The 27,568-nt window shown below is 40.7% G+C and overlaps 1 protein-coding gene across 4 annotated transcripts; it reads right to left on the reverse strand.

Annotated features, from left to right (window-relative positions):
• Positions 1-19,542: 19,542 nt before the first annotated feature.
• On the reverse strand, positions 19,543-25,836 carry CTSV (cathepsin V). 4 transcript variants are annotated; one of them, XM_027550286.1, is made up of 8 exons: positions 25,687-25,836; positions 24,183-24,319; positions 23,697-23,819; positions 23,447-23,593; positions 23,114-23,338; positions 22,270-22,435; positions 21,599-21,716; positions 19,543-20,867 (listed from the first exon to the last, which is right to left on the reverse strand). In XM_027550286.1, exons 2-8 carry the CDS (start codon positions 24,306-24,308, stop codon positions 20,768-20,770), a joined length of 1,005 nt encoding a protein of 334 aa, XP_027406087.1. In that variant the 5' UTR covers positions 24,309-24,319; positions 25,687-25,836; the 3' UTR covers positions 19,543-20,767. The 4 variants fall into 4 exon arrangements, with proteins under 4 accessions (XP_027406087.1, XP_027406088.1, XP_027406089.1 ...); XM_027550287.1 differs by having other exon boundaries at positions 25,520-25,786; XM_027550288.1 differs by having other exon boundaries at positions 24,903-25,786.
• Positions 25,837-27,568: the final 1,732 nt, after the last annotated feature.

Here is a 27,568-nt window from a genome sequence, read left to right on the forward strand (position 1 = left end):
ATATATCAACATAAATTGACCATAGGTATATATATGTCCCCTCCCTCCCACCTCCCACCCCACGCCAATTACTATAGTTTTATGGTAATTTTTCAAATCAAATAATATAAGTTCTCCAATTTTATTTTTATTTTATAAACTGTTTTAGTTATTTAGATCTTTTGCATTTCCATCTGAGTATTAAAAACTTTTCTTGTTAGTTTGATAAAAAGTGCCTGGATTGCATAAAATGAAATATTTTGGAAATGTGTGTGTATGTTTATTCTAACAACATATTATCAGAGATCTAATAAAATGTGGAAAATCATATTTAGATTAAAAGTGTTCAGAATTTAGTCAATTACTTGACATTTATGTAGATTGATTTGACCAAAAAATAGGTTAAGTCCAAGGGACCTAAATTCATGAAAAGTCAGTTTGTATTTTAAGAATCGCCAGTCCAGGTTCGATGCATAATACAGGGTGCTCACAGCTGGTGCACTGGGATGACCCAGCGGGATGGGATGGGGAGGGAGGTGGGAAGGGGGTTCAGGATGGGGAACACATGTACATCCATGCTGGATTCAAGTCAATGTATGGCAAAACCAATACAATATTGTAAAGTAAAATAAATAAATAAATAAAATTTAAAAGATTCTACAGTTTTCTGTGAACATCAGGATTTTAAAGGCTCTGAGAAATGTGGCTATCAGTTCAGTTCAGTGGCTCATTCATATCAGACTCTTTGCGACCTCATGGACTGCACAACACCAGGCTTCCCTGTCCATCACCAACTCCCGGAGCATACTCAAACTCGTGTTCATCGAGTCGGTGATGCCATCCAACCATCTCATCCTCTGTCATCCCCTTCTCCTCCCACCTTCAATCTTTCCCAGCAACAGGGTCTTTTCAGATGAGTTAGCTCTTCGCATGAGGTGGCCAAAGTATTGGAGTTTCAGCTTTAGCATCATTCCTTCCAAAGAACACCCAGGACCGATCTCCTTTAGAATGGACTGGTTGGATCTCCTTGCAGTCCAAGGGACTCTCAAGAGTCTTCTCCAACACAGCATTTCAAAAGCATCAATTCTTTGGCGCTCAGTATAAAGATATTGTCCAACAACATAAAGATATTTTTCAACTCTCACATCCATACATGACCACTGGAAAAACCATAGCTTTGACTAAACACACTTCTGTTGGCAAAGTAATGTCTCTGCCTTTTATGCTGTCTAGGTTGGTCATAGCTTTTCTTCCAAAGAAGAAGCGTCTTTTAATTTAATGGCTGCAGTCACCATTTGTGGTGATTTTGAAGCTCAAAATAATAAAGTCTCTCACTGCTTCCATTATTTTCCCCACCTATTTGCCATGAAGTAATGGGACCAGGTACCAGGACCTTAGTTTTCTGAATGTTGAGTTTTAAGCCAGCTTTTTCACTCTCTTCTTTCACTTTCATCAAGAGGTTCTTTAGTTCTTCACTTTCTGCCATAAAGGTGGTATCATCTGCATATCTGAGGTTATTGATATTTTTCCCAGAAATCTTGATTCCAGCTTGTGCTTCATCCAGCCCAGCGTTTCTCATGATGTACTCTGCATATAAGTTAAATAAGCAGGGTGACAATATACAGCCTTGACATAATCCATTCCCAATTTGGAACCAGTCTGTTTTTCCATGTCTGGTTCTAACTGTTGCTTATTGACCTGCGTACAGATTTCTTAGGAGGCAGATCAGGTGGTCTGGTAATCCCATCTCTTTCAGAATTTTCCACAGTTTGTTGTGATCCACACAGTCAAAGGCTTTGGCGCAGTCAATAAAGCAGAAATAGATGTTTTTCTGGGACTCTTGTGTTTTTTTGATGATCCAACGGATGTTGGCAATTTGATCTCTGGTTCCTCTGCCTATTCTAAAACCAGCTTGAACATCTGGAAGTTCACATACAGTTGAAGCCTGGCTTGGAGAATTTTGAGCATTACTTTGCTAGTGTGTGAGATGAGTGCAGTTGTGCAGTAGTTTGAACATTCTTTGACATTGCTCTTCTTTGGGATTGGAATGAAAACTGACCTTTTCCAGTCCTGTGGCCACTGCTGAGTTTTCCTAATTTGCTAGCATATCGAGTGCAGCACTTTCACAGCATCATCTTTTAGGATTCTTAAATAGCTCATCTGGAATTCTATCACCTCCAGTAGCTTTGTTTGTCATGATGCTTCCTAAGGCCTACTTGACTTCCCATTCCAGGATGTCTGGCTCTAGGTGAGTGATCTGGGTTATCTGGGTCATGAAGATCTTTTAGTTTTTAAAAATATAAACTACTTGCTGAGTTATTGGAGGGAAGCAGCCCTAGTTATTTAGAATTATAGCATATTTATTTATTAGTAACCATGAGGAAGGAGAAGGCAATGGCACCCCACTCCAGTACTCTTGCCTGGAAAAACCCATGGATGGAGGAGCCTGGTAGGCTGCAGTCCATGGGGTCGCTAAGAGTCGGACGTGACTGAGCGACTTCACTTTCACTTTTCACTTTCATGCACTGCAGAAGGAAATGGCAACCCACTCCAGTATTCTTGCCTGGAGAATCCCAGGGACTGGGGAGCCTGTTGGGCTGCCATCTCTGGGGTCGCACAGAGTTGGACACGACTGAAGCGACTTAGCAGCAGCAGCAGCCACCATAAGGAAGACATATTAGTAGCCTTTAACCAGTAAGTTTTTCATTATTTCCTTATGCAAATTTCAAATAATAAATTCCTTTTAAGCTTGAGTACCAATGGAAAATTGGCCATTTCTAAAAGAAGGATAGGCTTCCTTTAATAGGGATTTTGAATTATCCTTTGATTCTCAACTAGAGAAATTAATTTCTTGATAAAATTACTTTCTATTTCATTTTAAAAGATGACTTTCTTAGACTTATTTTAATCTCTATTGCTTGGCAACTGTGGAACCAAGCCTCTCACTTAAAAAATTGCAAAAGCATTAGTACGGAAAAATCAGTCTCATTCTTAGTCATGTGGCAAGACTTTTATGTATTAATTTTAACTGGATGCATATTTATATTATGCCTAATTATAAAATGTTACTGTCAATATAGAAATTTTAAACTTGAAAAATACATCCCATCTTTCCACATTGTTGGATGTAAAAGACTAGCTGAAGTTTCCTTTACTTCAATTATCACCATTGATAATTGAATTGATACTAATTGATAATTGAAAATGATAACTCTTTTTCTTCTTCTTCTTCTTTTTTTTTTTTTAAGGGAACCATTGTATGTTTAATTTACCTTTTTTGTCTATTGGTCTCCTCTTCGTCATGACCCCCTCCTCCCTTTTCCTAATGAAAGCAGTGTTAAATTAATCACTGGATAAACTGCTTCATCTTTTTATTTTAGTGGAATGTATGCCACAGTTGTAAAGCAATGAGATTTGAGGTAAACATATGAAATTTTGCTTTTGCTAAATGGTAGCAAGTTCAACAGTAATCAAAAAATGTAGAAGGTTTTAGTTAAAAGTTATTGGTTCTTTCTCTACCTGAATTTTTAAAAAATCAGTTATCATCTAATACGAATTTATATTCTATATGCAAAAATATGGATGTCCAAAAAAAATCATGACTTTGAACTTCCATTGATGGGTCAGGTAAGAGATAAAGATAAATTCTGAACTGCTACCTAAAGTATTCATGTTTTTTACCATGGGGCAGGGCAGGGAATTGAGGTTGCCTAAACTTGTTGGGAAATAGATGGGGAAACAGTGGAAACAGTGTCAGACTTTATTTTTGGGGGCTCCAAAATCACTGCAGATGGTGATTGCAGCCATGAAATTAAAAGATGCTTACTCCTTGGAAGGAAAGTTATGACCAACCTAGATAGCATATTCAAAAGCAGAGACATTACTTTGCCAACAAAAGTCCGTCTAGTCAAGGCTATGGTTTTTCCAGTGGTCATGTATGGATGTGAGAGTTGGACTATGAAGAAAGCTGAGCACCGAAGAATTGATGCTTTTGAACTGTGGTGTTGGAGAAGACTCTTGAGAGTCCCTTGGACTGAAAGGAGATCCAACCAGTCCATTCTAAAGGAGATCGGTCCTGGGTGTTCTTTGGAAGGAATGATGCTAAAGCTGAAAGTCTAGTACTTTGGCTACCTTATGCGAAGAGTTGACTTATTGGAAAAGACCCTGAAGCTGGGAGTGATTGGGGGCAGAAGGAGAAGGGGATGACAGAGGATGAGATGGCTGGATGGCATCACTGACTCTGAGTGAACTCCAGGAGTTGGTGATGGACAGGGAGGCCTGGCGAGCTGCAATTCATGGGGTCGCAAAGAGTCGGACATGACTGAGTGACTGAACTGAACTGAAACTTGTTTAGGGATGTGGGTTTGCTTGTTTGTTTTAGTTTGATCACTTGTTGTCTCTAGGAGACTCGGAGCCAGTGATCCTTTTATTCTGCTATAGTCTTTAAAAAACTTAAAAAAAAAAAGCAAGGGCCACCAAAACTTAAATCTTTCTTGATTCCCTATTTCATTCTCTAATGGTTCATGTATCTATTCTGTTTCTTGGATAAAAATTTTTTATCAAGGATCAAAAGAAGAAACCCTAGAATTTAGATGGAGAGATCTATGTATCTCAGTGGATTACTTCTCAAACTGACAATGCTTAGGTTGAAAGCAAATAAAGTCCCAGTTAATGTGAAACTCAATCACAAAGACTTGAGATTTTTGCTTTATGAAAACAGAGATTTGAAATTCTTTTATGCCATAAATGTGCATTCACAGTCCATGAACTGCACTCTGTTTTAATTTAGGGATAGAATGTTTCCCTGTCAGACCTGGCTCTTCCCATTTCTTGGTAGAAACATGGTGTGGAGTGCATCTCTTGGCTTCTTGGTAGTGCACAGGACACTCCTACACAGCCTACTCGCAGTGCCCACCAGCCCTCTCTAGGACATGATTTCTCCATTCTGTTCTTCACTTCATATCCTGTGCTTGATGGGAGTATGTGAAATGCTGCTCTGACACTATTTGATTAGCATTTGTCTTTATACTGGTGCCCTTGCTTACTGCATATGTCCCTTACAACAGCAGTTTAAGGAGCTCTGTGGGATAGAGAAACTATGCATTCAGGAGGCCTGTGTGCAGTTGATAAGAGACCAGTTACATGCCTTAGGAAAGCAGTCAGGAGACAGACCTGTAGGTTTACTTCTCCTCATTCTGATACCATGAGCTAATAGGAACAAGGTTTAGGGGGTCTTAAAGTGAAAGAGGAGAGTGAAAAAGTTGGCTTAAAGCTCAACATTCAGAAAACTAAGATCATGGCATCTGGTCCCATCACTTCATGGGAAATAGATGGGGAAACAGTGGAAACAGTGTCAGACTTTATTTTGGGGGCTCCAAAATCACTGCAGATGGTGATTTCAGCCATGAAATTAAAAGATACTTACTCCTTAGAAGGAAAGTTATGACCAACCTAGATAGCATATTCAAAAGCAGAGACATTAGTTTGCCAACAAAGGTCCGTCTAGTCAAGGCTATGGTTTTCCAGTGGTCATGTATAGATGTGAGAGTTGGACTGTGAAGAAAGCTGAGCACCAAAGAATTGATGCTTTTGAACTGTGGTGTTGGAAAAGACTCTTGAGAGTCCCTTGGACTGCAAGGAGATCCAACCAGTCCATTCTAAAGGAGATTGGTCCTGGGTGTTCTTTGGGAGGACTGAGGCTAAAGCTGAAACTCCAATACTTTGGCAACCTCATGTGAAGAGTTGATTCATTGGAAAAGACTCTGATGCTGGGAGGGATTGGGGGCAGGAGGAGAAGGGGATGACAGAGGATGAGATGGCTGGATGGCATCACCGACTTGATGGAGGTGAGTTTGAGTGAACTCTGGGAGTTGGTGATGGACAGGGAGGCCTGGCGTGCTGCGATTCATGGGGTTGCGGAGTCAGACACGACTGAGCGACTGAACTAAATTGAACTGAACCGAATGCACTAATGGGCTTCCCAGGTGGTTCAGTGGGTAAAGAAACTGCCTACAATGCAGGGGATCCCAGAAATATGGGTTCAATTCCTGGGTTGGGAAGATCCCCTGGAGGATGGCATGGCAACCCACTCTAGTACTCTTGCCTGGAGAATCCCCATGGACAGAGGAGCCTGGCTGGCTACAGTCCATAGATTGCAGAGTTTACTGGACGCAACTGAAGTGACTGAGCACATCATCATTGAACTTGTGGGAGGGATGGCTTAAATCAGTCATTGACTCAAAATGAGAATTCTCTCTTCTGTTTGGATAACCTGTGAGTACCTGTGATGCCACTTTATCCATGAAGAAACAATGGAGAGAGAGAGAGTACCACACAGACTGTTCTGAGAAGAATGAATGATAGAAAATAAGAATGGAAAGAGAGATGGGATTCTTGGAAGACAATGAAAGTGGCAAAAAAGTTGTTTAGTCATTCTAAACTACTACATAAAAAAACAAAACAACTAGATATCAAAACAAAACTAAATATCAAGCATCAGGGATAAATTTACCCCCCCCCAAAAAAAAGAAAAGAAAAAAGATGACAAGATAGCCCCATAAATCCCAAAATATGGGTGTAGAGACACACCATCTGCACATTAGTAGCATCTGTGAAAGAGAATGCAAGGGAAACAATGAGATGGGCTAGTTTGAGAACAGCAGCTCTAAAAGGAAGTTCATTGTCTCCAGTACCACTTTAGTGCAAGGGGCCTATGTTAAGATAGAGTAAAAACAGAGAGAGCAATATAACTGCTATGAACTCTGAGTTGACCTGCCGGGGTTCCCTTTTTGTGAGACAAAGTCCCACAATGAAAAGAAATTGTTTGCAGTTGAATCAAAATCAAGTGTGATAAGGAAAACAGAGATGATGAAAAGAGGAGATTTAAATTGAAATGAGAGAGGAGAATAAAAACAGGAGATCTCACAAAGCAAAGCCATCATATTTTTGAAACCCAGACACAAATAAGGAGAGAAAGAGTAGTATTTGAAAGGGCTGAAATTCCATACTTTCCTAGATGCAGGCAGTGGCCTGATTCCCCTCTGCTTCTTCAGGAGAACATCAGTGGGGTCAAGCCTTGAACTGATCCTCCACTCCCACATGCTAACAGTGAAACTTCACAAGGTTGTACAAGGGAGATGTAGTTACAACAAGGCTTCACCTCTCTTACCCCTGTCATCAAGGCCTATTGGGGACCTAACTCTCTACCTTATCTGGCATCAGAGAGGCAGAACGGACTAGTACAATGAGAGGAAGTTCATGCTTTGCCTCTCCCCTCGCCTTATGTCAGTGGGGCCCCATGGGGAGCTGACCCTTTACCCCTACCCACAGTAACAAAATGGTGTAAGTCAGACTTCTGCTCACTCTTCTTTCCCACCTGGAAGGCAGTAGAGCCAAGCAGTGAACTGATCATACAACATCACTCAGAGAAAACAATGTGATGTGAGTCACTGCCCCACCTTTGCCTGACAAATGACGATGAGGTGATGAGGGATCTGAACTTTTACCCTACCCATTTGCAATAAAGGAGCATGAGTCAGTGCCCCATTTTGGCCAGGATGCTTTGGAAGATCCTGACAGGAAGCTGAACAAATACACCCACCTGGCTCTTGAACTATGACTGCTAAAAAGAAGATTAAATAAGATCCATAATCTCATAATAATATATAAAATATCTCAGATATAATAACAAAACAAACACACACACACACAAAACACGTGTTTTACCAAGACCAGGAAAATCACAAAAGAAATGAGAAAAGACAATGAACAGATACCAGCCCCAAGATATATATGATATAATTATCTGACAAGGGTGTTATTTATTTATATATTTTATTATTATTATTATTATTATTTTTACTTTACAATATTGTATTGGTTTTGCCATATATCAACATGCATCCTCCATGGGTGTACACATGTTCCCCATTCTGAACCCCCCTCCCACCTCCCTCCCCATACCATCCATACCTCTGGGTCATCCCAGTGCACCAGCCCCAGGCTTCCTGTATCCTGCATCGAACCTGGACTGGCGATTCGTTTCTTATATGATATTATACATGTTTCAATGCCATTCTCCCAAATCATCCCACCCCCTCTCCCACAGAGTCCAAAAGACTGTTCTATACATCTGTGTCTCTTTTGCTGTCTCACATACAGGGTTATCGTTACCATCTTTCTAAATTCCATATATATGCATTAGTATACTGTATTGGTGTTTTTCTTTCTGGCTGACTTCACTCTGTATAATAGGCTCCAGTTTCATCCACCTCATTAGCACGGATTCAAATGTATTCTTTTTAATGGCTGAGTAATACTCCATTGTGTATATGTACCACTGCTTTCTTATCCATTCATCTGCTGATGGACATTTAGGTTGCTTCCATGTCCTGGCTATTATAAACAGTGCAATGATGAACACTGGGGTACACGTGTCTCTTTCAATTCTGGTTGCCTCGGTGTGTATGCCCAGCAGTGGGATTGCTGGGTCATAAGGCAGTTCTATTTCCAGTTTTTTAAGGAATCTCCACACTGTTCTCCATAGTGGCTGTACTAGTTTGCATTCCCACCAACAATGTAAGAGGGTTCCCTCTTCTCTACATCCTTTCCAGCATTTATTGCTTATAGACTTTTGGGTTGCAGCCATTCTGACTGGAGTGAAATGGCACCTCATTGTGGTTTTGATTTGCATTTCTCTGATAATGAGTGATGTTGAGCATCTTTTCATGTGTTTGTTAGCCATCTGTATGTCTTCTTTGGAGAAATGCCTATTTAGTTCTTTGGCCCATTTTTTGATTGGGTCCTTTATTTTTCTGGAATTGAGCTGCAGGAGTTGCTTGTATATTTTTGAGATTAGTTGTTTGTCAGTTGCTTCATTTGCTATTATTTTCTCCCATTCTGAAGGCTGTCTTTTCACCTTGCTTATAGTTTCTTTTGTTGTGCAAAAGCTTTTAATTTTAATTAGATCCCATTTGTTTATTTTTGCTTTTATTTCCAATATTCTGGGAGGTGGGTCATAGAGGATCCTGCTGTGATGTATGTCAGCGAGTGTTTTGCCTATGTTCTCCTCTAAGAGTTTTATAGTTTCTGGTCTTATGTTTAGATCTTTAATCCATTTTGAGTTTATTTTTGTGTATGGTGTTAGAAAGTGTTCTAGTTTCATTCTTTTACAAGTGGTTGACCAGTTTTCCCAGCACCGCTTGTTAAAGAGATTGTCTTTTCTCCATTGTATATTCTTGCCTCCTTTGTCAAAGATAAGGTGTCCATAGGTGCGTGGGTTTATCTCTGGGCTTTCTATTTTGTTCCATTGATCTATATTTCTGTCTTTGTGCCAATACCATACTGTCTCAATGACTGTGGCTTTGTAGTAGAGCCTGAAGTCAGATAGGTTGATTCCTCCAGTTCCATTCTTCTTTCTCAAGATTGCTTTGGCTATTCGAGGTTTTTTGTATTTCCATACAAATTGTGAAATTGTTTGTTCTAGCTCTGAAAAATACTGTTGGTAGCTTGATAGGGATTGCATTGAATCTATAGATTGCTTTGGGTAGTATACTCATTTTCACTATATTGATTCTTCCAATCCATGAACATGGTATATTTCTCCATCTATTTATGTCATCTTTGATTTCTTTCATCAGTGTTTTATAGTTTTCTATATATAGGTCTTTAGTTTCTTTAGGTAGATATATTCCTAAGTATTTTATTCTTTTCATTGCAATGGTGAATGGAATTGTTTCCTTAATTTCTCTTTCTGTTTTCTCATTATTAGTGTATAGGAATGCAAGGGATTTCTCTGTGTTGATTTTATATCCTGCAACTTTACTATATTCATTGATTAGCTCTAGTAATTTTCTGGTGGAGTTTTTAGGGTTTTCTTTGTAGAGGATAATGTCATCTGCAAACAGTGAGAGTTTTACTTCTTCTTTCCCAATCTGGATTCCTTTTATTTCTTTTTCTGCTCTGATTGCTGTGGCCAAAACTTCCAAAACTACGTTGAATAGTAGTGGTGAGAGTGGGCACCCTTGTTTGTTCCTGACTTTAGGGGAAATGCTTTCAATTTTTCACCATTGAGGATAATGTTTGCTGTGGGTTTGTCATATATAGCTTTTATTATGTTGAGGTATGTTCCTTCTATTCCTGCTTTCTGGAGAGTTTTTATCATAAATGGATGTTGAATTTTATCAAAGGCTTTCTCTGCATCTATTGAGATAATCATATGGGTTTTATTTTTCAATATGTTAATGTGGTGTATTACACTAATTGATTTGCAGATATGGAAGAATTTGATTTGCGAATATTGAAGAATCCTTGCATCCCTGGGATAAAGCCCACTTAGTCATGGTGTATGATCTTTTTAATGTGTTGTTGGATTCTGATTGCTAGAATTTTATTAAGGATTTTTGCATCTATGTTCATCAGTGATATTGGCCTGTAGTTTTCTTTTTTTGTGGCATCGTCTGACAAGGGTTTTAAAGTAGTCATCTTAAAAATGTTTCAACAAGCAGCTACATATTTTTGGAAACGTGAAAAATAGAAAATCTAACCAAAGAAATAAAAATTCAAAAAATAAGCAAATGAAGATTAAAGAACTGAAAAATACAATAATCAGAATGAAAAACTTGCTGTATAAGCTCAATAGTAAGGTGGACACAACAGAAGGTAGATTCAGAGATATGAAGACAAATCAGTAGAAATCACCATATGTGAGAAACCACAACTACAAAATAGAAGTTTAAAAAAGACAGCATCTCAAGGACTTGTAGGACAATAACAAAAGAGTTAACACACATGCCATCAGAAACACAGAAAGAGAGGCGAGAAAGAGTAGCACTGAAAAAGTACTTGAAAAAATAGTGTCTGAAACTTCTCAAATTTGGGAAAAGATATAAATCTTGGAGTGCAAAGTCAAGTGGGCCTTAGGAAGCATCACTAGGAACAAAGCTAGTGGAGGTGATGGAATTCCAGCTGACCAGGCTCCTTTGTCCATGGGGATTCTCCAGGCAATAATACTAGAGTGGGTTGCCATCCACTCCAGGAGATCTTCCCAACCCAGGGATCAAACCCAGGTCTCCTGCATTGCAGGCAGATTCTTTACCAAGTGAGGCACAAGGGAAGCCCAAGAATACTGGAGTGGATAGCCTATCCCTTTCTCCAGGGGATCTTCCCGACCCAAGAATCAAACTGGTGTCTCCTGCGTTGCAAGCAGATTCTTTACCAACTGAGCTATGAGGGAAGCTGCAAGAACTATGGCCCAATTAGAGTATTTTCCTAGCCTCTGGCAGTTAACATTCCAAGGGCCTCTTTGGCTGGTTCTTCTCTGTTGCTGCACACATTAGGCACTTAAAGGGCCACCCTCTATGGAGTCTTTCTCTATTTCTCTGTTGCTGGTGCTGGTGTGTGGGAAAAGAGAGTCTACAGTGATGGCTCCACCCACTGTGTGTGACTCAGGAGTATTGCCTTGCCTCCATAGCTGCTCAGCTTTCCTCCACAGGCATTTCAAACTGCGATCTCCTGACTCACATCCGCTTTGGCCGTTTACCCATAGTCAACAGCAGACTTCACCCTGGGACTGCTCTCCAATCCCTGCACTTGAGCTTCCAGCCACTGTGGTTTTTAGGAACTGTCTTCCTGTCCAGGGTATGTAGGGCTACAGCAAGAATTGCTGACCCCTGTGTCAGTTCCCCCACCCACTGGATGCAAATCCAGTCCCGCTCACTCTCCTTTCCACCCCCCCGCCTCTTTCCTTCATCTTACCAAGTTTTATATGGATCTATATATTCCTTTCTGGTGGTCAGGGACTCCTGGCCACTCTGAGCTGGTATTCTGCAAGACATTCTTTGTCTAAGGTGTATTCCTGATGCATCCAAGGAGAGAGATGTACTCCACGTTCACCTACTCTTCCGCCATCTTGTCTCTCACCCTCATCAAGAGGCTCTTTAGTTTCTCTTCACTTTCTGTTATTAGAGTGGTATCATCTGCATATCTGAGGTTGTTGATATTTCTCCTGGTAATCCTGGTTCCAGCTTGTTATTCATCAAGGCTGGCATTTCGCATGATGTACTCTGCATATAAGTTAAATAAGCAGGGTGACAATATACAGTCTTGATGTACTTCTTTCCCAATTTTGAACCAATCCATGGTCCCATGTCCAGTTCTAACTGTTGCTTCTTGACCTGCATACAGGTTTCTCAGGAGATAGGTAAGCTGGTCTGGTATTCCCCTCTATTTAAGAATTTTCCACAGTTGTTGTGATCCACACAGTCAAAGGCTTTCATGTAGTCAATGAAGCAAAAGTGGATGTTTTTCTGGAACTCACTTGCTTTCTCTATGATCCAATGTATGTTGGCAATTTGATCTCTGGTTCTTCTGCCTCTTTTAAACCCAGTTTGTACATCAAGAAGTTTTTGGTTCACATACTGCTGAAGCCTAGTTTCAAGGATTTGGAGCATAACCTTGCTAGCATGTGAAATGAGGGCAATTATATGGTAGTTTGAACATTCTTTGTCACTGTCCTTCTTTGGGGTTGGAATGAAAACTGACCTTTTCTAGTCCTGTGTCCACTGCTGAGTTTTCCAAATTTGCTGACATATTGAGTGCAGCATGTTAACAGCATCATCTTTTAGGATTTTTAAATAGCTCAGCTGGAATTCTATTACCTACCCTAGCTTTGTTTGTACTGACGCTCCCTGAGCCCACTTGACTTTATAATCCAGGATGCCTGGCTAGAGTTGAGTGACCACACCATTGCGGTTATCCAGGTCATTAAGACCTTTTTTGTATAGTTTTTTGTGTATTCTTGCCACCTCTTCTTAATCTTTTCTGCTTCTTTTAGGTCCTTACCATTTCTGCCCTTTATTGTGCCCATCCTTGCATGGAATATTCTCTTGATATCTCCAATTTTCTTGAAGAGATCTCTAGTCTTTCCCATTCTATTATTTTCCTTTATTCCTTTGCATTATTCACTTAAGAAGGCTTTCTTATCTCTCCTTGCTATTCTCTGGAACTTTGCCTTCAGCTGGGTATATCTTTCTCTTTCACCCTTGCCTTTCACGTTTCTTCTTTTCTCAGTTATTTGTAAAGTTTCCTCAGACAACCACTTTGTCTTCTTGCATTTCTTTTTCTTTGGGATGATTTTGGTCACTGCCCCATGTACAACGTTATGAACCTCCATCCATACTTCTTCAGGCACTCTGTCTACCAGAGATAATCCCTTGACTCTATTTGTCACTTTCACTACATAATCATAAGAGATTTGATTTAGGTCATACCTGAATGGTGAAAGATTGTTGCTGAACCATGCAAAGACTCCAGGATTCTTGGCCTCCGGAGGAGAAGAATTCAATCCAGGGCCAGAGACGAGGCTTGATCGTGCAGAGCTTTTGTGTAATAAAGTTTTATTAAAGTATAAAGGAGATAGAGAAAGCTTCTGACATAGACATCAGAAGGGGGTAGAGAGAGTACCCCCTTGCTAGTGTTAGCAATGGAGTTATATACTCTCCAATGAATCCAAAGAATGTCTGGAGGTTGTAAAGTCCTCACCAGACCTACTCCCATAATTTACATTTTAAGATAACAGAATTAGCCAGAAGGTTTAATCCAGAGACTGTCCTCAGGCAGGATACATTATTGTTATATCATCCTTGTAAAGACCAGACCTACTCCCATAACTTACATTTTAAGATAACAGGATTAGCCAGGTTTAATCCAGAGACTGTCCTCAGGCAGGATACATTATTGTTATATAATCCTAAGGAATGTGGAGGGGAAAAAAAGTTTGTCCTTTCTTCCTCCTTGAGAATTCCAGACCCCTCTCTCCTTGGGGACCCCTAGACTTCTTATCAACCTGCCTAGGAAATGACTCTCTCAATGGTCTAGTGGTTTTCCCTACTTTCTTCAATTTAAGTCTGAATTTGATATAAGGAGTTCATGATCTGAGACACAGTCATTTCCAGGTCTTTTTTTGATGACTGTATAGAGCTTTCCCATCTTTGGCTGCAAAGAATATAATCAATCTGATTTTGGTATTGACTGTCTGGTGATGTCCATGTATAGAGCTGTCTTTTTTATTGTTGGAAGAGGGTATTTGCTATGACCAGTTCGTTCTCTTGACAAAACTCTTACCTTTTTTTCTAAACTCTATTACCTTTTTTTCTGCTTCATTTTGTACCCAAGGCCAAAATTGCCTGTTACTCCAAGTATCTCTTGAGTTCCTACTTTTGCATTCCAACCCCCTATAGTTCTAGAAGGTTTTCTAAGTCTTCGTAGAACTGGTCAGCCTCAGCTTGTTTGGCATCAGTGGTTGGGGAATAGACTTGGATTACTACGATGTTGAATGGTTTGCCTTGGAAATGAACTGAGATCATTCTGTCATTTTTGAGACTGCACCCAAGTCTTGCATTTCAGACTCTTTGGTTGACTATGAGGGCTACTTCGTTTCTTCTAAGGGATTCTTTCCCATAGTCATGGATATAATGGTTATATTAATTATATTCACCCATTCTTGTCCATTTTAGTTCATTGATTCCTAAGATGTTGGTGTTCACTCTTGCCATCTCCTTCTTGACCATATCGAATTTACCTTGGTTCATAGAACTAACATTTCAGGTTCCTATGCAGTATTGTTAATAGCATCAGACTTTACTTTCACCACCAGATACATCCACAACTGAGCATTTTTTCCACTTTTGCCCAGCCTCTTCATTCTCTCTGGAGCTATTATTAATTGTTCTTCCTTCTTCCCCAATAGCAAACTTCCAACCTGTGGGGCTCATCTTCTGGTATCATATACTTTTGCCTTTTCATACTGGTCATGGGGTTCTTACAGCAAGAATACTGAAGTGGTTTGTCATTCCCTCTTCCAGTGGAGCACATTTTGTCAGAACTTTTCACTATGACCCATCTTTCTTGGGTGGCCCTGCATGGTATGGCTTCATTGAGTTATGCAAGTCCCTTCACCATGACAAAGTTGTGATTCATGAAGGGGTTACATGTGGGCTGAGGGCTATTATGGTAGGAAAAGCCTATTGGAAGCCACTAGAACTGCCTCTATCAAGCACAATATTAATAATAAACCAAAAGGAATGACTCATTCCCTCAAGATTCCAATGATTAGTACCACCATCAAGAACTTGATGGTTGCAGGGGTTGTAACTTTCACCCCCTTCTCATTCTACTTGCCTATTTGACCTGTGAAGAAAACAGATGTATCTAGGGGACATACAGTGAATTATCATTAATGTAACCTGGTGGTAATTCCAACTGTAGATGCTGTTCCAGATGTTCTGTTAAGTAGCTTAAGCAAATTAATAATCCCCTAGTTCCTGGTATACAGTATATTAATTTGGCAAATGCTTTTCTCTCCATACATATTAGGACAGATCACTAGAAACAGTTTGTCTTCAACTGGTAAGGTCAGTAATACATTATAATTGTCTTGCCTTGGGTATATATCAACTTTCTAGCTCTATTTCATAATTTAGATTGCATGGGTCTTGATTGTCTTTTCCTTCATCAAGACATCATACTGATTCATTACACTGGTGACATTATGTTAAACTAGTGAGCAAGAAGTAGCAACTACCATAGACTTATTTGTCCCATTAGTGGAGACACTTTCACAAAGGGTGGATAATAAATTCTACAAAAATTCAGTGGCTCCTCATTTCAGTTAAATTTCTAGTTGTTCAGTTGAACCTGTCAAGATATCCCTTCTAAGAAGAAGGATGAGTTGTTTCATCTGGCCCCTCTTATAACCAAAAGAGAGGCGGGCCCAATGCTTAGTGTGCTTCTTAGGATTTTAGAGGCAGCATAGTTCTCATTTGGGCAAGCTACTTTGGTCCATTGATTGAGCAACCCAAATAGCTTAGTTTTGAGTGGGACTCAGACAAACACAATTGCACTCATCTCCCATGCTACTAAAGTGATAGTTAAAGTTGCTCAGTCGTGTCCAACTCTGCAACCTCATGACTATACAGTCCATGGAATTCTCCAGGCCAGAATACTGGAGTGGGTAGCCTTTCCCTTCGCCAGGGGCTCTTCTCAACCCAGGGATTGAACTCAGGTCTCCTGCAATGCAGGCAGATTCTTTACCAGCTGAGCCCCACCGTGCTAGTAAGGTCATGGTTAAAATCTTGCATGCTAAGCTTCAGCTTTATGAGAACCAAGAACTTCCATTGTCTAAGCTGAGTTTGGGAAAGGAAGAGGAGCCAGACATCAAATTGTCAATATTTGCTGGATCATAGACAAAGCTAGGGAATTACAGAAACACATCTACTTCTATTTCATTGACTATACCAAAGCCTTTGACTGTGTGGATCATAATAAACTGTGGAAAGCTCTTAAAGAGATGGGAATACCAGACCATCTTACCTGTCTCCTGAGAAACCTGTATGCAGGTCAAGAAGCAACAGTTATAACCCTGTATGGAACAACTCATTGGTTCAAGATTGAGAAAGAAGTATGACAGAACTTTCTGCTGTCACCCTGCTTGTTTAATCTGTATGCTGAGCACATCATGAGAAATGCTGGGCTGGATGAGTTACAAGCTGGAATCAAGATAGGTGGGAAAAACATAAACAACCTCAGATATGCAGATGATACCACTCTAATGGCAGAAAGTGAAAAGGAACTAAAGAGACTCTTGATGAGGGTGAAGGAGGAGAGTGAGAGTCAGCTTAAAACTGAATACTAAAAAAACTAAGATCATGTGATCCGGCCCCATGACTTCATGGCAAATGGAGGGAGAAAAGGTGGTAGTGACAGCTTTCCACTTCTTGGGCTCTAAAATCATTGCAGATGATGACTGCGGCCATGAAATCAGAAGACATTTCCTTCTTAGCAGGAAAGCTATGACAAGCTAGACAGTGTGTTGAAAAGCAGAGACATTACTCTGCCAACAAAAGTCCATATAATCAAGGCTATGGTCTTCCCAGTGGTCATGTATGGTTGTGAGAGCTGGACCATAAAGAAGGCAGAGTGCCAAAGAATTGATGCCTTCAAATTGTGGTGCTGGGGAAGATTCCTCAAAGTCCCTTGGACAGCAAGGAGATCAAATCAATCCATCTTAAGGGAAATCAACCCTGAATACTCGGAAGGACTGATGTTGAAGCTGAAACTCCAGTGTTTTGGTCATTTGATGTGTGTGAAAAGCTGACTCATTGGAAAAGTCCCTGGTACTGGGAAAGATTGATGGCAGAAGAAGAGGGTGTCAGAGGATGAGATGGCTGGATGGCATCACTGAGGCAAGGGACGTGAACTTGGGCAAACTTCTGGAGATGGTGAGGGACAGAGAGGCCTGGTGTTCTGCAGTCCATGTGTTGCAGAGTCAGACATGACTGGGCAGCTGAACAACAGAACAAGATTCTCTAACAAGTCCAGGATGCCAATGTTGCCATGTAAGCTGCTCTGCCACTTGAGCTAAGTGATCCAGTAGATCTAATTGTGTTTAAAGTATCAGTAGCAAAGAGAGATGCTATTTGGAATCACTGAGACTCTGATAGGCAAATCTTAATGCAGACCCTTGGCTTTTGGAACAAAGTCATGGTATCCTCTGTGGATAACTATGCTTTTGAGAAATAGCTTTTATATTGCTACTGGGTCTTAGTAGAGAATGAATGTTTAAATATGGGCTACAGAAGGTTTTGCATGATATACAGGCACCAAGTGAAATGGACAGCTGCAGCACTAAAGTCCTTTTCTGGGACATTCCTAGGACAGGGACAAAGGATAATTCTCCCTGTAAGCAGAATGTTGAGCATCTTGTTCATTTTGCTTAGAAGGAAAAATGGCCAGGAGTATATACTGATCCATGGACTGTGGCCACGGTTTGGCTGGATGATCAGAGATCTGGAACATAACTGGAAAATTGGTCTGGAGACAACATAGAGGTCTGGAGAAGAGGTATGTGGATAGAGCTCTCTGAATGGGCAAAAAGCATAAGTATATTTGAGTCCTAGGTGAATGCTCACCTAAGGGTGACCTCAGTAAATCAAGTGAATAGGATGAAGTGTGCTGTGGATACCAGATTCTTTACCCAGCCACTCCTATCATTGCCAATGGGCTTGTGAACAAAGTGGCCATTGTGGCCGGGATGGAGGTTATGCATAGGCTCAGCAACATGAGAATGTGAGCTCCATGATGGAGGGACTGTGACTGTTTGCTTTACTCCTGTGCCCCCAGAGCCCATCCAGTGTTGTCACATAAAAGTGGGATTTTAATACTTGAATGTACATACACTACAAAAGTTTCAAAATATGGTACTAAGGAACAAGACCATGGAGTAGCTCTTGGCAATAGTTTATTATTTCGAAATAGAGATGATCATGGACATTTGTGAAATTCTGTGCTTAAAGTGAGTCGGTGAGTGAGTGATGGTCGGTCAGTCATGTCCAACTCTTTGGGACCCCATGGACTGGAGCCCACCAGGCTCCTCTGTCCATGGAATCTCTAGGCAAGAATACTGGAGTGGGTTGCCATTTCCTTCTCCACTGCTTAAAGTGAAGATATCACTAATATTTGCTTTTCTAAATCCCAGAAGTTTTCCTTTGCTTTTCATATACCAGTCAAAAGGTAACTAAGATTAGAAAATATGACCAAATTTGAATTTTACATGCAAAACACTTAATGTGGCCTAATTGCTCTAACTTTTGTCAATCACCAATTATTAACAGAAATAGGCAGGCTACACTTGATTTTAAGGATTTAAAAAATGTTTACAAATTTTAAGAATTTGTAAAAACAGTTTATATAGGTATGTAGCTCTAACACTTGCATGCCTGCATAAGTTGCTTCAGTCATGTCTGACTCTTGGCAACCCCATGACTACAGTCTATGGAATTCTCCAGTCCCTAAGACTGGAGTGGGTAGCATTTCCCTTCTCCAGGGGATCTTCCCAACCCAGGAATCAAACCCACGTCTCCCACATTGCAGGTGGATTCTTTACCAGCTGAGTCACAGGGAAGCCCCCAAATACCTTCAATACATACTGACTGAAGTATGTGCTATGAATGAAGCTTTATTACAGAGCCCTTCCCTTCCCTTTGACTTCCCAGGTGGCACTAGTGGTAAAGAACCTGCTGCCAGTGCAGGAGACGTAAGAGACATGGGTTCCATTTCTGGGTCCCCTGGAGGAGGGCATAGTAAAACCCTCCATATTCTTGCCTGGAGAATCCCATGGACAGAGGGGCCTGGTGGGCTACAGTCCACTGGGTTGCAGAGAGTCAGACATGACTGAAGTGACTTAGCGTACATGCATGCAATCGTTAGAGCTACATACCCACATAAACTAATTTGCTGAATTCTCTCTCACCTTTCTTTACTTCCTTTGCAATTTAACTATTATAAGGAACTATTCAAATATCTGGACTATAGGAAGTACTTGTAGTAAGTTTGTACTTCAGATTTTTGTGATGATCAAATTTGTTTCCAGCTCTATTTCAAGTCTATTGTCTCCTCTGAAAAAAAATCTTGTTAGATGACAGATGTGGTTTGGAACTTTTTGCAAGCTAAAGTTATAGAAACATCAAATATACTAAAATACAATTTAGACATCTACAGGAGGTATTCTGCTTTGACAGACTTGAAACTTTATTATTTAAATAAAAATCCATCATACTTTCACTCAATTTAGCATCTACATGTTTGCTTAGTCTTCAGTTGTTTCAGGAGTCTGTAGACAGCACTGAGTTAGCCTGCTGTTGTAAAGTAAGATGAAGGGAAGCCTGACTGAATGTGATAAACTGCATTTTCCAGAAATGGCTGTGGACAAAGACTATTAAAGGTTTTGTGGGATATAAGGTTCCAGTTGTCCTCCATCTCTTATTTCCTTCACAATAGATTATGGCTAAATTAAATACTTCTGCAGCGCATTCTTTGTATTTCCTTGACTGGGAACATGAGACTTTTAAAACATGTATGCGTGCTTCTTTAGCTTACAGGAAATGTACATATATTTTTACAATTTTTTTCCTAATAAAAATACATGGTTTCTTCAGAACAGCTTAAAGAAAATAATCATCCCTAATTCATCCAGAAGTTTGGCATATTTCCTTCCCATCTTTTAAGTATACAAAAATACTGTTTTATTTGTAGTCACTGTATAGCCATATGATTAGCCTCTTTTGTTCCTTTCTGAGGTTCTTTAATTCAGAGATTAGGTAGCTAAGCCCAAGTGTGCCCTAGTGATCTCATCAGTCTTCTGAGGCCAGAGGACTATTCTTGTAGCTCAGCCTCATTTCTTATGGATCTTGAACACATTTCTCCAGTTATTAACAAGCACCTGAAAATCTGTTAATCACAACCATTAAATTTACTTTTGGAAACACTAGGTAACACAGTTGACATAAAACATGTGTATTTAAAACTAAAATATTTGCAAAGTCACCCAGTGTCTAGTCCTAATGCAACATTGACATAGTCACTTATGTCTTTAAAGGCCAATTATATACTCCAACTACTACAAGTTAATGCATTAAAAAGAAAAAGTTCCACCTTTATGTATTGAATTAAAATTTATTGTAAAAGGCAGAGTTTTATATATCCTTTTAAAAAATGAAAATTCAAAAGTCTTAGAGTTAAGCAATGAGTCTTCAACATTATAAAGCTATTTATAATAGTAATTAAAGTAGTGGTAACATTTTACCCTTATAAAAATGTCACAGCATTCAAATCACAACTTGGATCCTCAATGATTCAAGTGTATGATCTTATACAGTAAGGGTTTGGTCAGTTTTAAGATAAAATTCCTCCAGATAGGCTGTCCTCAAGTCCTCTACCATCACCATCCATCAGCTCAAACAGTTGGATAGCTGGCTGCTGTGGCAATTCCACAATGGTTGTTCTGGTCTTTGGCCATTTTCACGTAGCCATTCCAGCCCCATTCTGGACCCCAACTGAAAGAAGAACATGTTTTCCATTTTATACAAAGAATCAAGTACACATTAGTTGCATTAACAATAACAACTAATAATTAAAACAGTACTTATCATGTATTAGGTACAATTGTAAGTTCTGTTACATATATTTATATTACTCCTGTGGGTCCTTATCTTTACTTTTTAAGGTAAAAAAATTGAGGCAGAACTGAGATTCCAATGTAGCAGTCCATCTCCACAGGCTATCTTACACCTCACTTTAAAGAGCTTTAGCTGTGAAAATTGATTCTTACAACCCTCACAGACCTCTAATCACTGGGAGTAAAATGCAATGGCAGGACATCAAATGATAATAGAAAGAAAGGATGCACAGAGGCCACTGGACTCTTGGACAATCTTTCAGACTGAAACAATCAGCAGAGGCAAATGTTTTTTGCCCACTATTCCTTGTTCAAAAATTAGAGACAGAAAAAGGAAGGCAGCTCTCAACTCTACAGGTGAAAAATTCTTTATCTAAAACACTTGGGCTAAATGTGTTTCTGAATTAAGAAAATTTTCAGAATTTAAAAATGCAATGTTACAAATACATAATAACCCCAACAAACTCACTAAAGAATCTTATAATCACATATTAGTACTTCTCTGTTTATTCTAACAAGGAGAAAGACTTTCTGGGATTTCAGAATTTTTGTACCTGTAATTAAATACTTTCCTTTTCAATTTAAAATATAACATTTGGGGTTTTATACCTGTTCTTGACAATCCAGAATTTATTGTTATTTGAATCTGTTCCTTCAAAGCCATAGCCAACCACCAAAACACCATGATCCAGGTCTTTGCTGCTGCAATCTGGATCATAATAAATACCTGGGAGAGTAAAATTCAGTGTTGGGATAAGGAGCTCCAAGTGACACATGAAAGTAACCCATTCTATTGACTAATTAAAAGAGAAGCCATCTCAAAATTCAAAGAAATGTCATAAACAAATTCCAAATAAGACTTAAACAGTCAACCAAAAATGACTGATGAAAAATAAAAATAAAAACTCAACTTACTAGAAATCAACAAAATTCAACAAAATAGATAAATTTTGCACTTAAAAAAATACTTGAACTATTGGATTCTTTACAGTTCTAACTATAATAGTAAAACACTTTGAAAAAGGGCCCAACAATTGAAGAATAGTTACATATAGGTTGTATATAAAGAATTAATTACATAGCCATTTAAAAATATTTATGAAGAGTTTGTCATCATGAGAAAACGCTTAAAGTATAATGTCAAATGGAAACACCGTTATTAAATGAATACACTCAAAATTCTTTAGTCCTAGAAAACAGGACTCCATGCCAAAGTCAATCATGGTGGTGTCTTCCAATTTTGACTGCCTGAATTTCTATAATAAAAGACAAACACCTACCTGATTTATAGAACTGGAAGGATGTATGGCCTGCATCAATAGCAACAGAGATGGGGCCCACAGTTGCCACTGCCTTCATAAGGGCCTTCTCCCGCTGAGGGATGTCAACGAAGCCAGTGTCATTGGCGGCAGAACACTCAGGCTTATAGTTACAGCTATTTGTGTCCTTTTAAAGGTAAAGGGGAAAAAGGCTTGATTACTACCATTCACCTCCTGGGCAACATGAATTCTAGGACCATTAAGACTCAGCAGTTTGCAACTTAATGATTTCTAAGTCAATTTTGTTATAAAGCAGCCCAGAAAAATGCTACTGATTGGTTTGAAGTTGAAAAAGTAGTAGGTATTTCTTCAATGAGGCCATTAAGATCTACCTGGCCATAATAAATTTTTCACTATGGAGAAATATGCATTATATACAGAATGGTGTTTCCTACCTGGCGCTAGTGGTAAAGAATCCACCTGCCAATTCAGGAGACATAATAAGACACGGGTTAGGAAGATCCCCTGGAGGAGGGCATGGCAACCCACCCCAGTATTCTTGCCTGGAGAATCCCATGGACAGAGGAGCCTGGCGGGCTACAGTCCATGATGTCATAAAGAGTCTGACATGACTGGCGTGACTTAGCACGCGTGCATGCATAGAAATGGCACACATATTCTCCATGTTGCATAGAAGACAAACTATGTTAACCATCTAAAATCAGAGACCTCTGCAATAGCTGATAATTTATAATGGTGGTTCTAACAGTTTGCATCTAAAATGTGAATGCTGAATAAGGTGTCTCTTATCTCTGAAAATGTTAGAAAGCAGAGCTGTAATGACAAGATAAGGAGCTCCTTTTACCGTTGCAAGATATGGATAAGATTCCTCTGAGTCCAGGCCTCCGTTGTCCTTAATATACTGGAAGGCATTATCCATTAGGCCACCATTGCAACCCTGATTGCCTTGAGCCCGAGAGCAGTCCACCAGGTTTTGCTCACTCAGTGAAACAAGTTTGCCAGTTTTCCGGAACATCTGTCCTTCAAGAGCACCAGTGGCACTAAACGCCCAACAAGAACCACACTGACCCTGAAAATAAAAGAGCCATCAGTTTATAAGCCAGATACAAAGACCAACAACAATTCATATACCCAAACACTCCTAAGTTAGAAGACCTGGATTTGAATACTGTCATACCTGATTCTTCACAGGAGTTACATAGCCTTTCTTAGTCCAATCCACAGATTTGGGGACGTCAACAAGGAGAGGTTCATGAAACAGTTTCCCCTTCTTATGCTTCTGATTTTGAAAACCATTCATCACCTGCCTAAATTCTTCATTGGTCTTTAAGGAAAAGTAAATAAAATGTAGAAAAAGTAAGAAGTTATTTTGCTAAAGTACAGAGGAGAGGAGGCACAAAAAATTCAGCAACTCATGCCACACTCACCATGTCACCAAAGGCATTCATTGCCATGCGGAAGCCATGTTTCCCTTCGCTGTATTCCTGATTATGCAGGTCAATTATTTTCTTATTCTTCTCCCACACTGCTCTCCTCCATTCTTCTTCATTCTAGATGTAAACATATAATTGATCATTTTTATTTCTCCTTAAAACCCAACCCATGTTCACCAAATGGATTTTCAGACAGAGAAAAATTGTCAGGAATGGCTTTATACTTCTGGGAGCCGTTCTCTAAACTCCCACACAGGAATGCCCATGCTGTGCTCAGAAATATATGCTATTAAGTTACCTATACTTCTGGGAGCTGTTCTCCAAACTCCCACACAGGAATGCCCATGCTGTGCTCAGAAATATATGCTATTAAGTTACCACCTTGGTCAAAGTTGACAAAACTACTCCAGAAACTATTCAGACCAACAGCACAGACCATTCTCTGTGGGGGTCCCTCTGGATATTTCAGATGTTACCAACCATGCCATATAACCTCCTGTGAGTTGCCTTCCACTGGTGCCAATGTGCATCTAAATTTGGATCAAGTTTGGGAGCAGCTGATGCTACTCCCAAGCAAAGGACAGTCAGGAAGAATGAAGGATTCATATTTCAAAAACCTAAGAAAGAAAAAGAAATTAGTAAGTATTTGATGAGGCCAATCCTTAAATAAAAAAAGCTTTCTTCTGAGATGTTACAGCTACTATAGTGGACTGAGAACATTTAAATGATCTTCTCAAATATTTATGAAAGGTCTGTAGAAAAAGGTTAAAGATACAGATGGAGAAAAACAGATAAAATATTACACAAAATTATTACTTTTTGGTTCAGCCATCAAATTGAAAAAACAGGCTGACAAGCGCTATAGGAATTGAAACCGACTTCACTATGAGTGCACTGAAAATTCACCATGGTAAGGATCGCTCAGCTGGTAAAGAACCCGCCTGCCAATGAAGGAGACGAAATAGACTCCAGTTCAACCCCTCAGTCGGGAAGATCCTCTGGAGAAGGAAATGGCAACCCACTTAGATATTCCTGCCTGGAAAATTCCATGGACAGAAGAGCTTGGCGGCTACAGTCCATGGGTCGCAGAGTCGGACAAGACTGAATGCACATGTACGCGGGCACGCACGGGTCTCTGCCATTTTACGGGTCGGAGTCCAGACAATAATAGCTAGGAAACCATTGGTTCAGGTTACTTACTGAAGAAGGTACGGAGGTGACGAAAAATTTATCAAGACGTCTGATCCAAAGTAGGGACAGACATGAATTCCGAAAAATTAGGTGCTACCTCACACCTTTCTTCTTGATTAATATACTGCAGAGGGAGAGTTACACCTTCGAATCTCCGCTACTTGAAAACTTTCTGAAAAGCCTCCCCAAGACAAAATGGGCCGAAGTGCACCCAGCCCTCCACCCGTCCTTCCCCTTGTCCTGTGTAGCCCACACTCCTTCTCTCTCCCTCCAACTGGCACGCGATCACGACGGCGACCTCAGCCCCAGTTCTCGTGCCAGACAGGGCCCGACTCTGACTCCTAGGGCTCGGAGAACCCTGCCGGGCTGAGCTCGCACCAGCGCTGCAGGTGGGGCCAGCCCAGGAACGTTGCCGCCCCACTCTCAGGCCTCCTCCACACTAGCCAGTCGCTTCCAGAGGATGTTTACGGTGGCGCAGCGAGCGACTGGTCCCGTAACCCTACGTTCGGAGGTCCGACTACAGCGATCCACCGGGACTTTGTGCCCAGAGACTGACCGGCCTAGTACCCACTGTGGTCTCAGCTTCGCCCTGGGTTTCCCCAAAATAGCCCTTCCCCCTTCACCACCTCAAGGAGGCCAAAGCTCGAGGCAGTGCCGACCCAACTTCGTTAACTCCCGGCGGATAGACGCTGTTGTTTCCTGGAGGTCGCGCCTACTCCCTCCCCGGAGTCCCTGGATATCGCCTCCTCCAGTCTCTGGCCCGGACCCGCCTCAGCCCGACTGGGTTCCTGACCTGCGGCTTCCAAAGCTGCGCAGGCGCACTCCACGGTCGCACGTTTATCTCTCCAAAGGTCGCCGAGGCCCGAGGTGCTGGCCAGGTCGCGCTTGACTCAGCCTTTAAGGCCTGGGTTTGCGGCCCGCCCGGCCCCGCCCCTCCCGCCTTCCCGCGCAGCGATTGGCTGAGCTGGTTAGCGGGCAGGGCCTCCAGGCGTGGGTACTCTGGGCGCGTGATGCGACTCTGTTCCAACTTGTCCCAGGGAAGGCCGTCCCAGCCTCAATGGGACCGACTACGAAGAGCTGGGGGTCCGTGGGCAGTGTTGAGGAGGGGTCCGGCGCCTTCCTGGGGACCAACATCAGCTAATTACCTCGAATTCCTATGCTCGGCTGGGTTCACAAAAAGAAGCTTACAGGGAGCCCCAACTGGATTTTCAGTGTAACTGTGTACCTCCTTTAGTCCTTGGTGAAAATCTGCGGGAGCACTGAGAACTGTCTTGTCTAGGGATTCCCGCTTATTCAACAGCAAAGGTGGGGCAGCCTGGAGGAACCCCGAGCCCGCAGGCAGACGTGTTCCCTCCCGGGTTGAGGGTGGTACCAGCTGAATTTGAGAAGAATCAGAGCGGAATGGCATTTCCTCAAAGCTTGTGCCCAAAACTCAGGAGGCAAAGGGATGGGCTGGGTGGGTCTGCAGAGACGGAGTGCATTTTGTTAAGCCCCTGTCCTGTTTTTCCCAATCAGGGGGTCTTCTCGCCTTTCAAGCCTGTCTTAAAACCAACAGAAATGAGCTATTTACAGAAAATATGTCTTAATAAAAATGAGAAGAGTCGAGGAAAAAGGGTGGAAACCACTTTTGCTTCCCCACTTTCTGAATTATGGATTATTGCCTTCCTTCAAGAGAAGGATAGACTATCTTACTTCAAGAGAAGTATCCAAAGTACTTCTCTTGAGTTGTAAGAAATCCACTTCTAAAATCAGTGGTTTAATTATGTTTAATGTTAGAATATAAGTTTACATGGTTAAAAGAAAAGTTTTGGATAGAGGAAAAAATAGAGAGCTAAAGATTTGAGGAAATTAATTCAGAAACTTTTTAAAAAGTTACTTAAAAATTATATAAGAAACATTCGTTATAGAAAATGTATTTTAGAAAATAAACACCCTCAACCACTCACCCATAACTCTTTTATATGTATATAACAAAAATAGTCATAGTGCATATCGATTTGAAAACTTAGTTAAAATTAGTAACTTTCATAGAAGTACAAATATTTTTAAAAATCAATTTATTAAAAATGTCTATTTTATGTTCTTTGAAGTAGAATCTCTTTCCTTTCAAACACAGCTAGCAGCCAGGAATTCTCGGGTGGTTACAGAAATATATATTGTATGGTGAATCACTAGAAATTTTTGTTTTGTTCTTTTTTTTTTCTTTATTTAGAAGTAGTTGGGGTGATCAATGGGGCTTCCTAGGTGGTTCAGTGGTAAAGAATCCGCCTGCCAATGCAGGAGATGCAGGAGATGCGTCTCTCTGGGTCAGGAGGATTCTCTTGGAGGAAGGCATGGCAATCCACTCCGGTATTCTTGCATGGAGAATCCCTTGGACAGAAGAGCCTGGTGGGCTACAGTCCATAGGGTGGCAAGAATTGGACACTTGAACAACTGAGTATGTACACACGCATGGCGGTCAACGCAAGTATCGTTCGCACGTGGAAATAAGTGAAGAGCACCTACATGGGAACAACTTGTTCCCTACATGGAAACAACATGATATAGGGAAGGATGCAATTCTTGTCTGGGTGATGGAAAGCTTTATAATGAGAAAAGGGGAAAGTTTCCATAATCCCTGATTGAAGTGAAGTCAAGTCGCTCAGTCGTGTCCGACTCTTTGCGACCCCATGGAC

The sequence above is a fragment of the Bos indicus x Bos taurus genome, chromosome 8, assembly GCF_003369695.1.
Source record: "Bos indicus x Bos taurus breed Angus x Brahman F1 hybrid chromosome 8, Bos_hybrid_MaternalHap_v2.0, whole genome shotgun sequence".
NCBI classification, from domain to species: domain Eukaryota; kingdom Metazoa; phylum Chordata; class Mammalia; order Artiodactyla; family Bovidae; genus Bos; species Bos indicus x Bos taurus.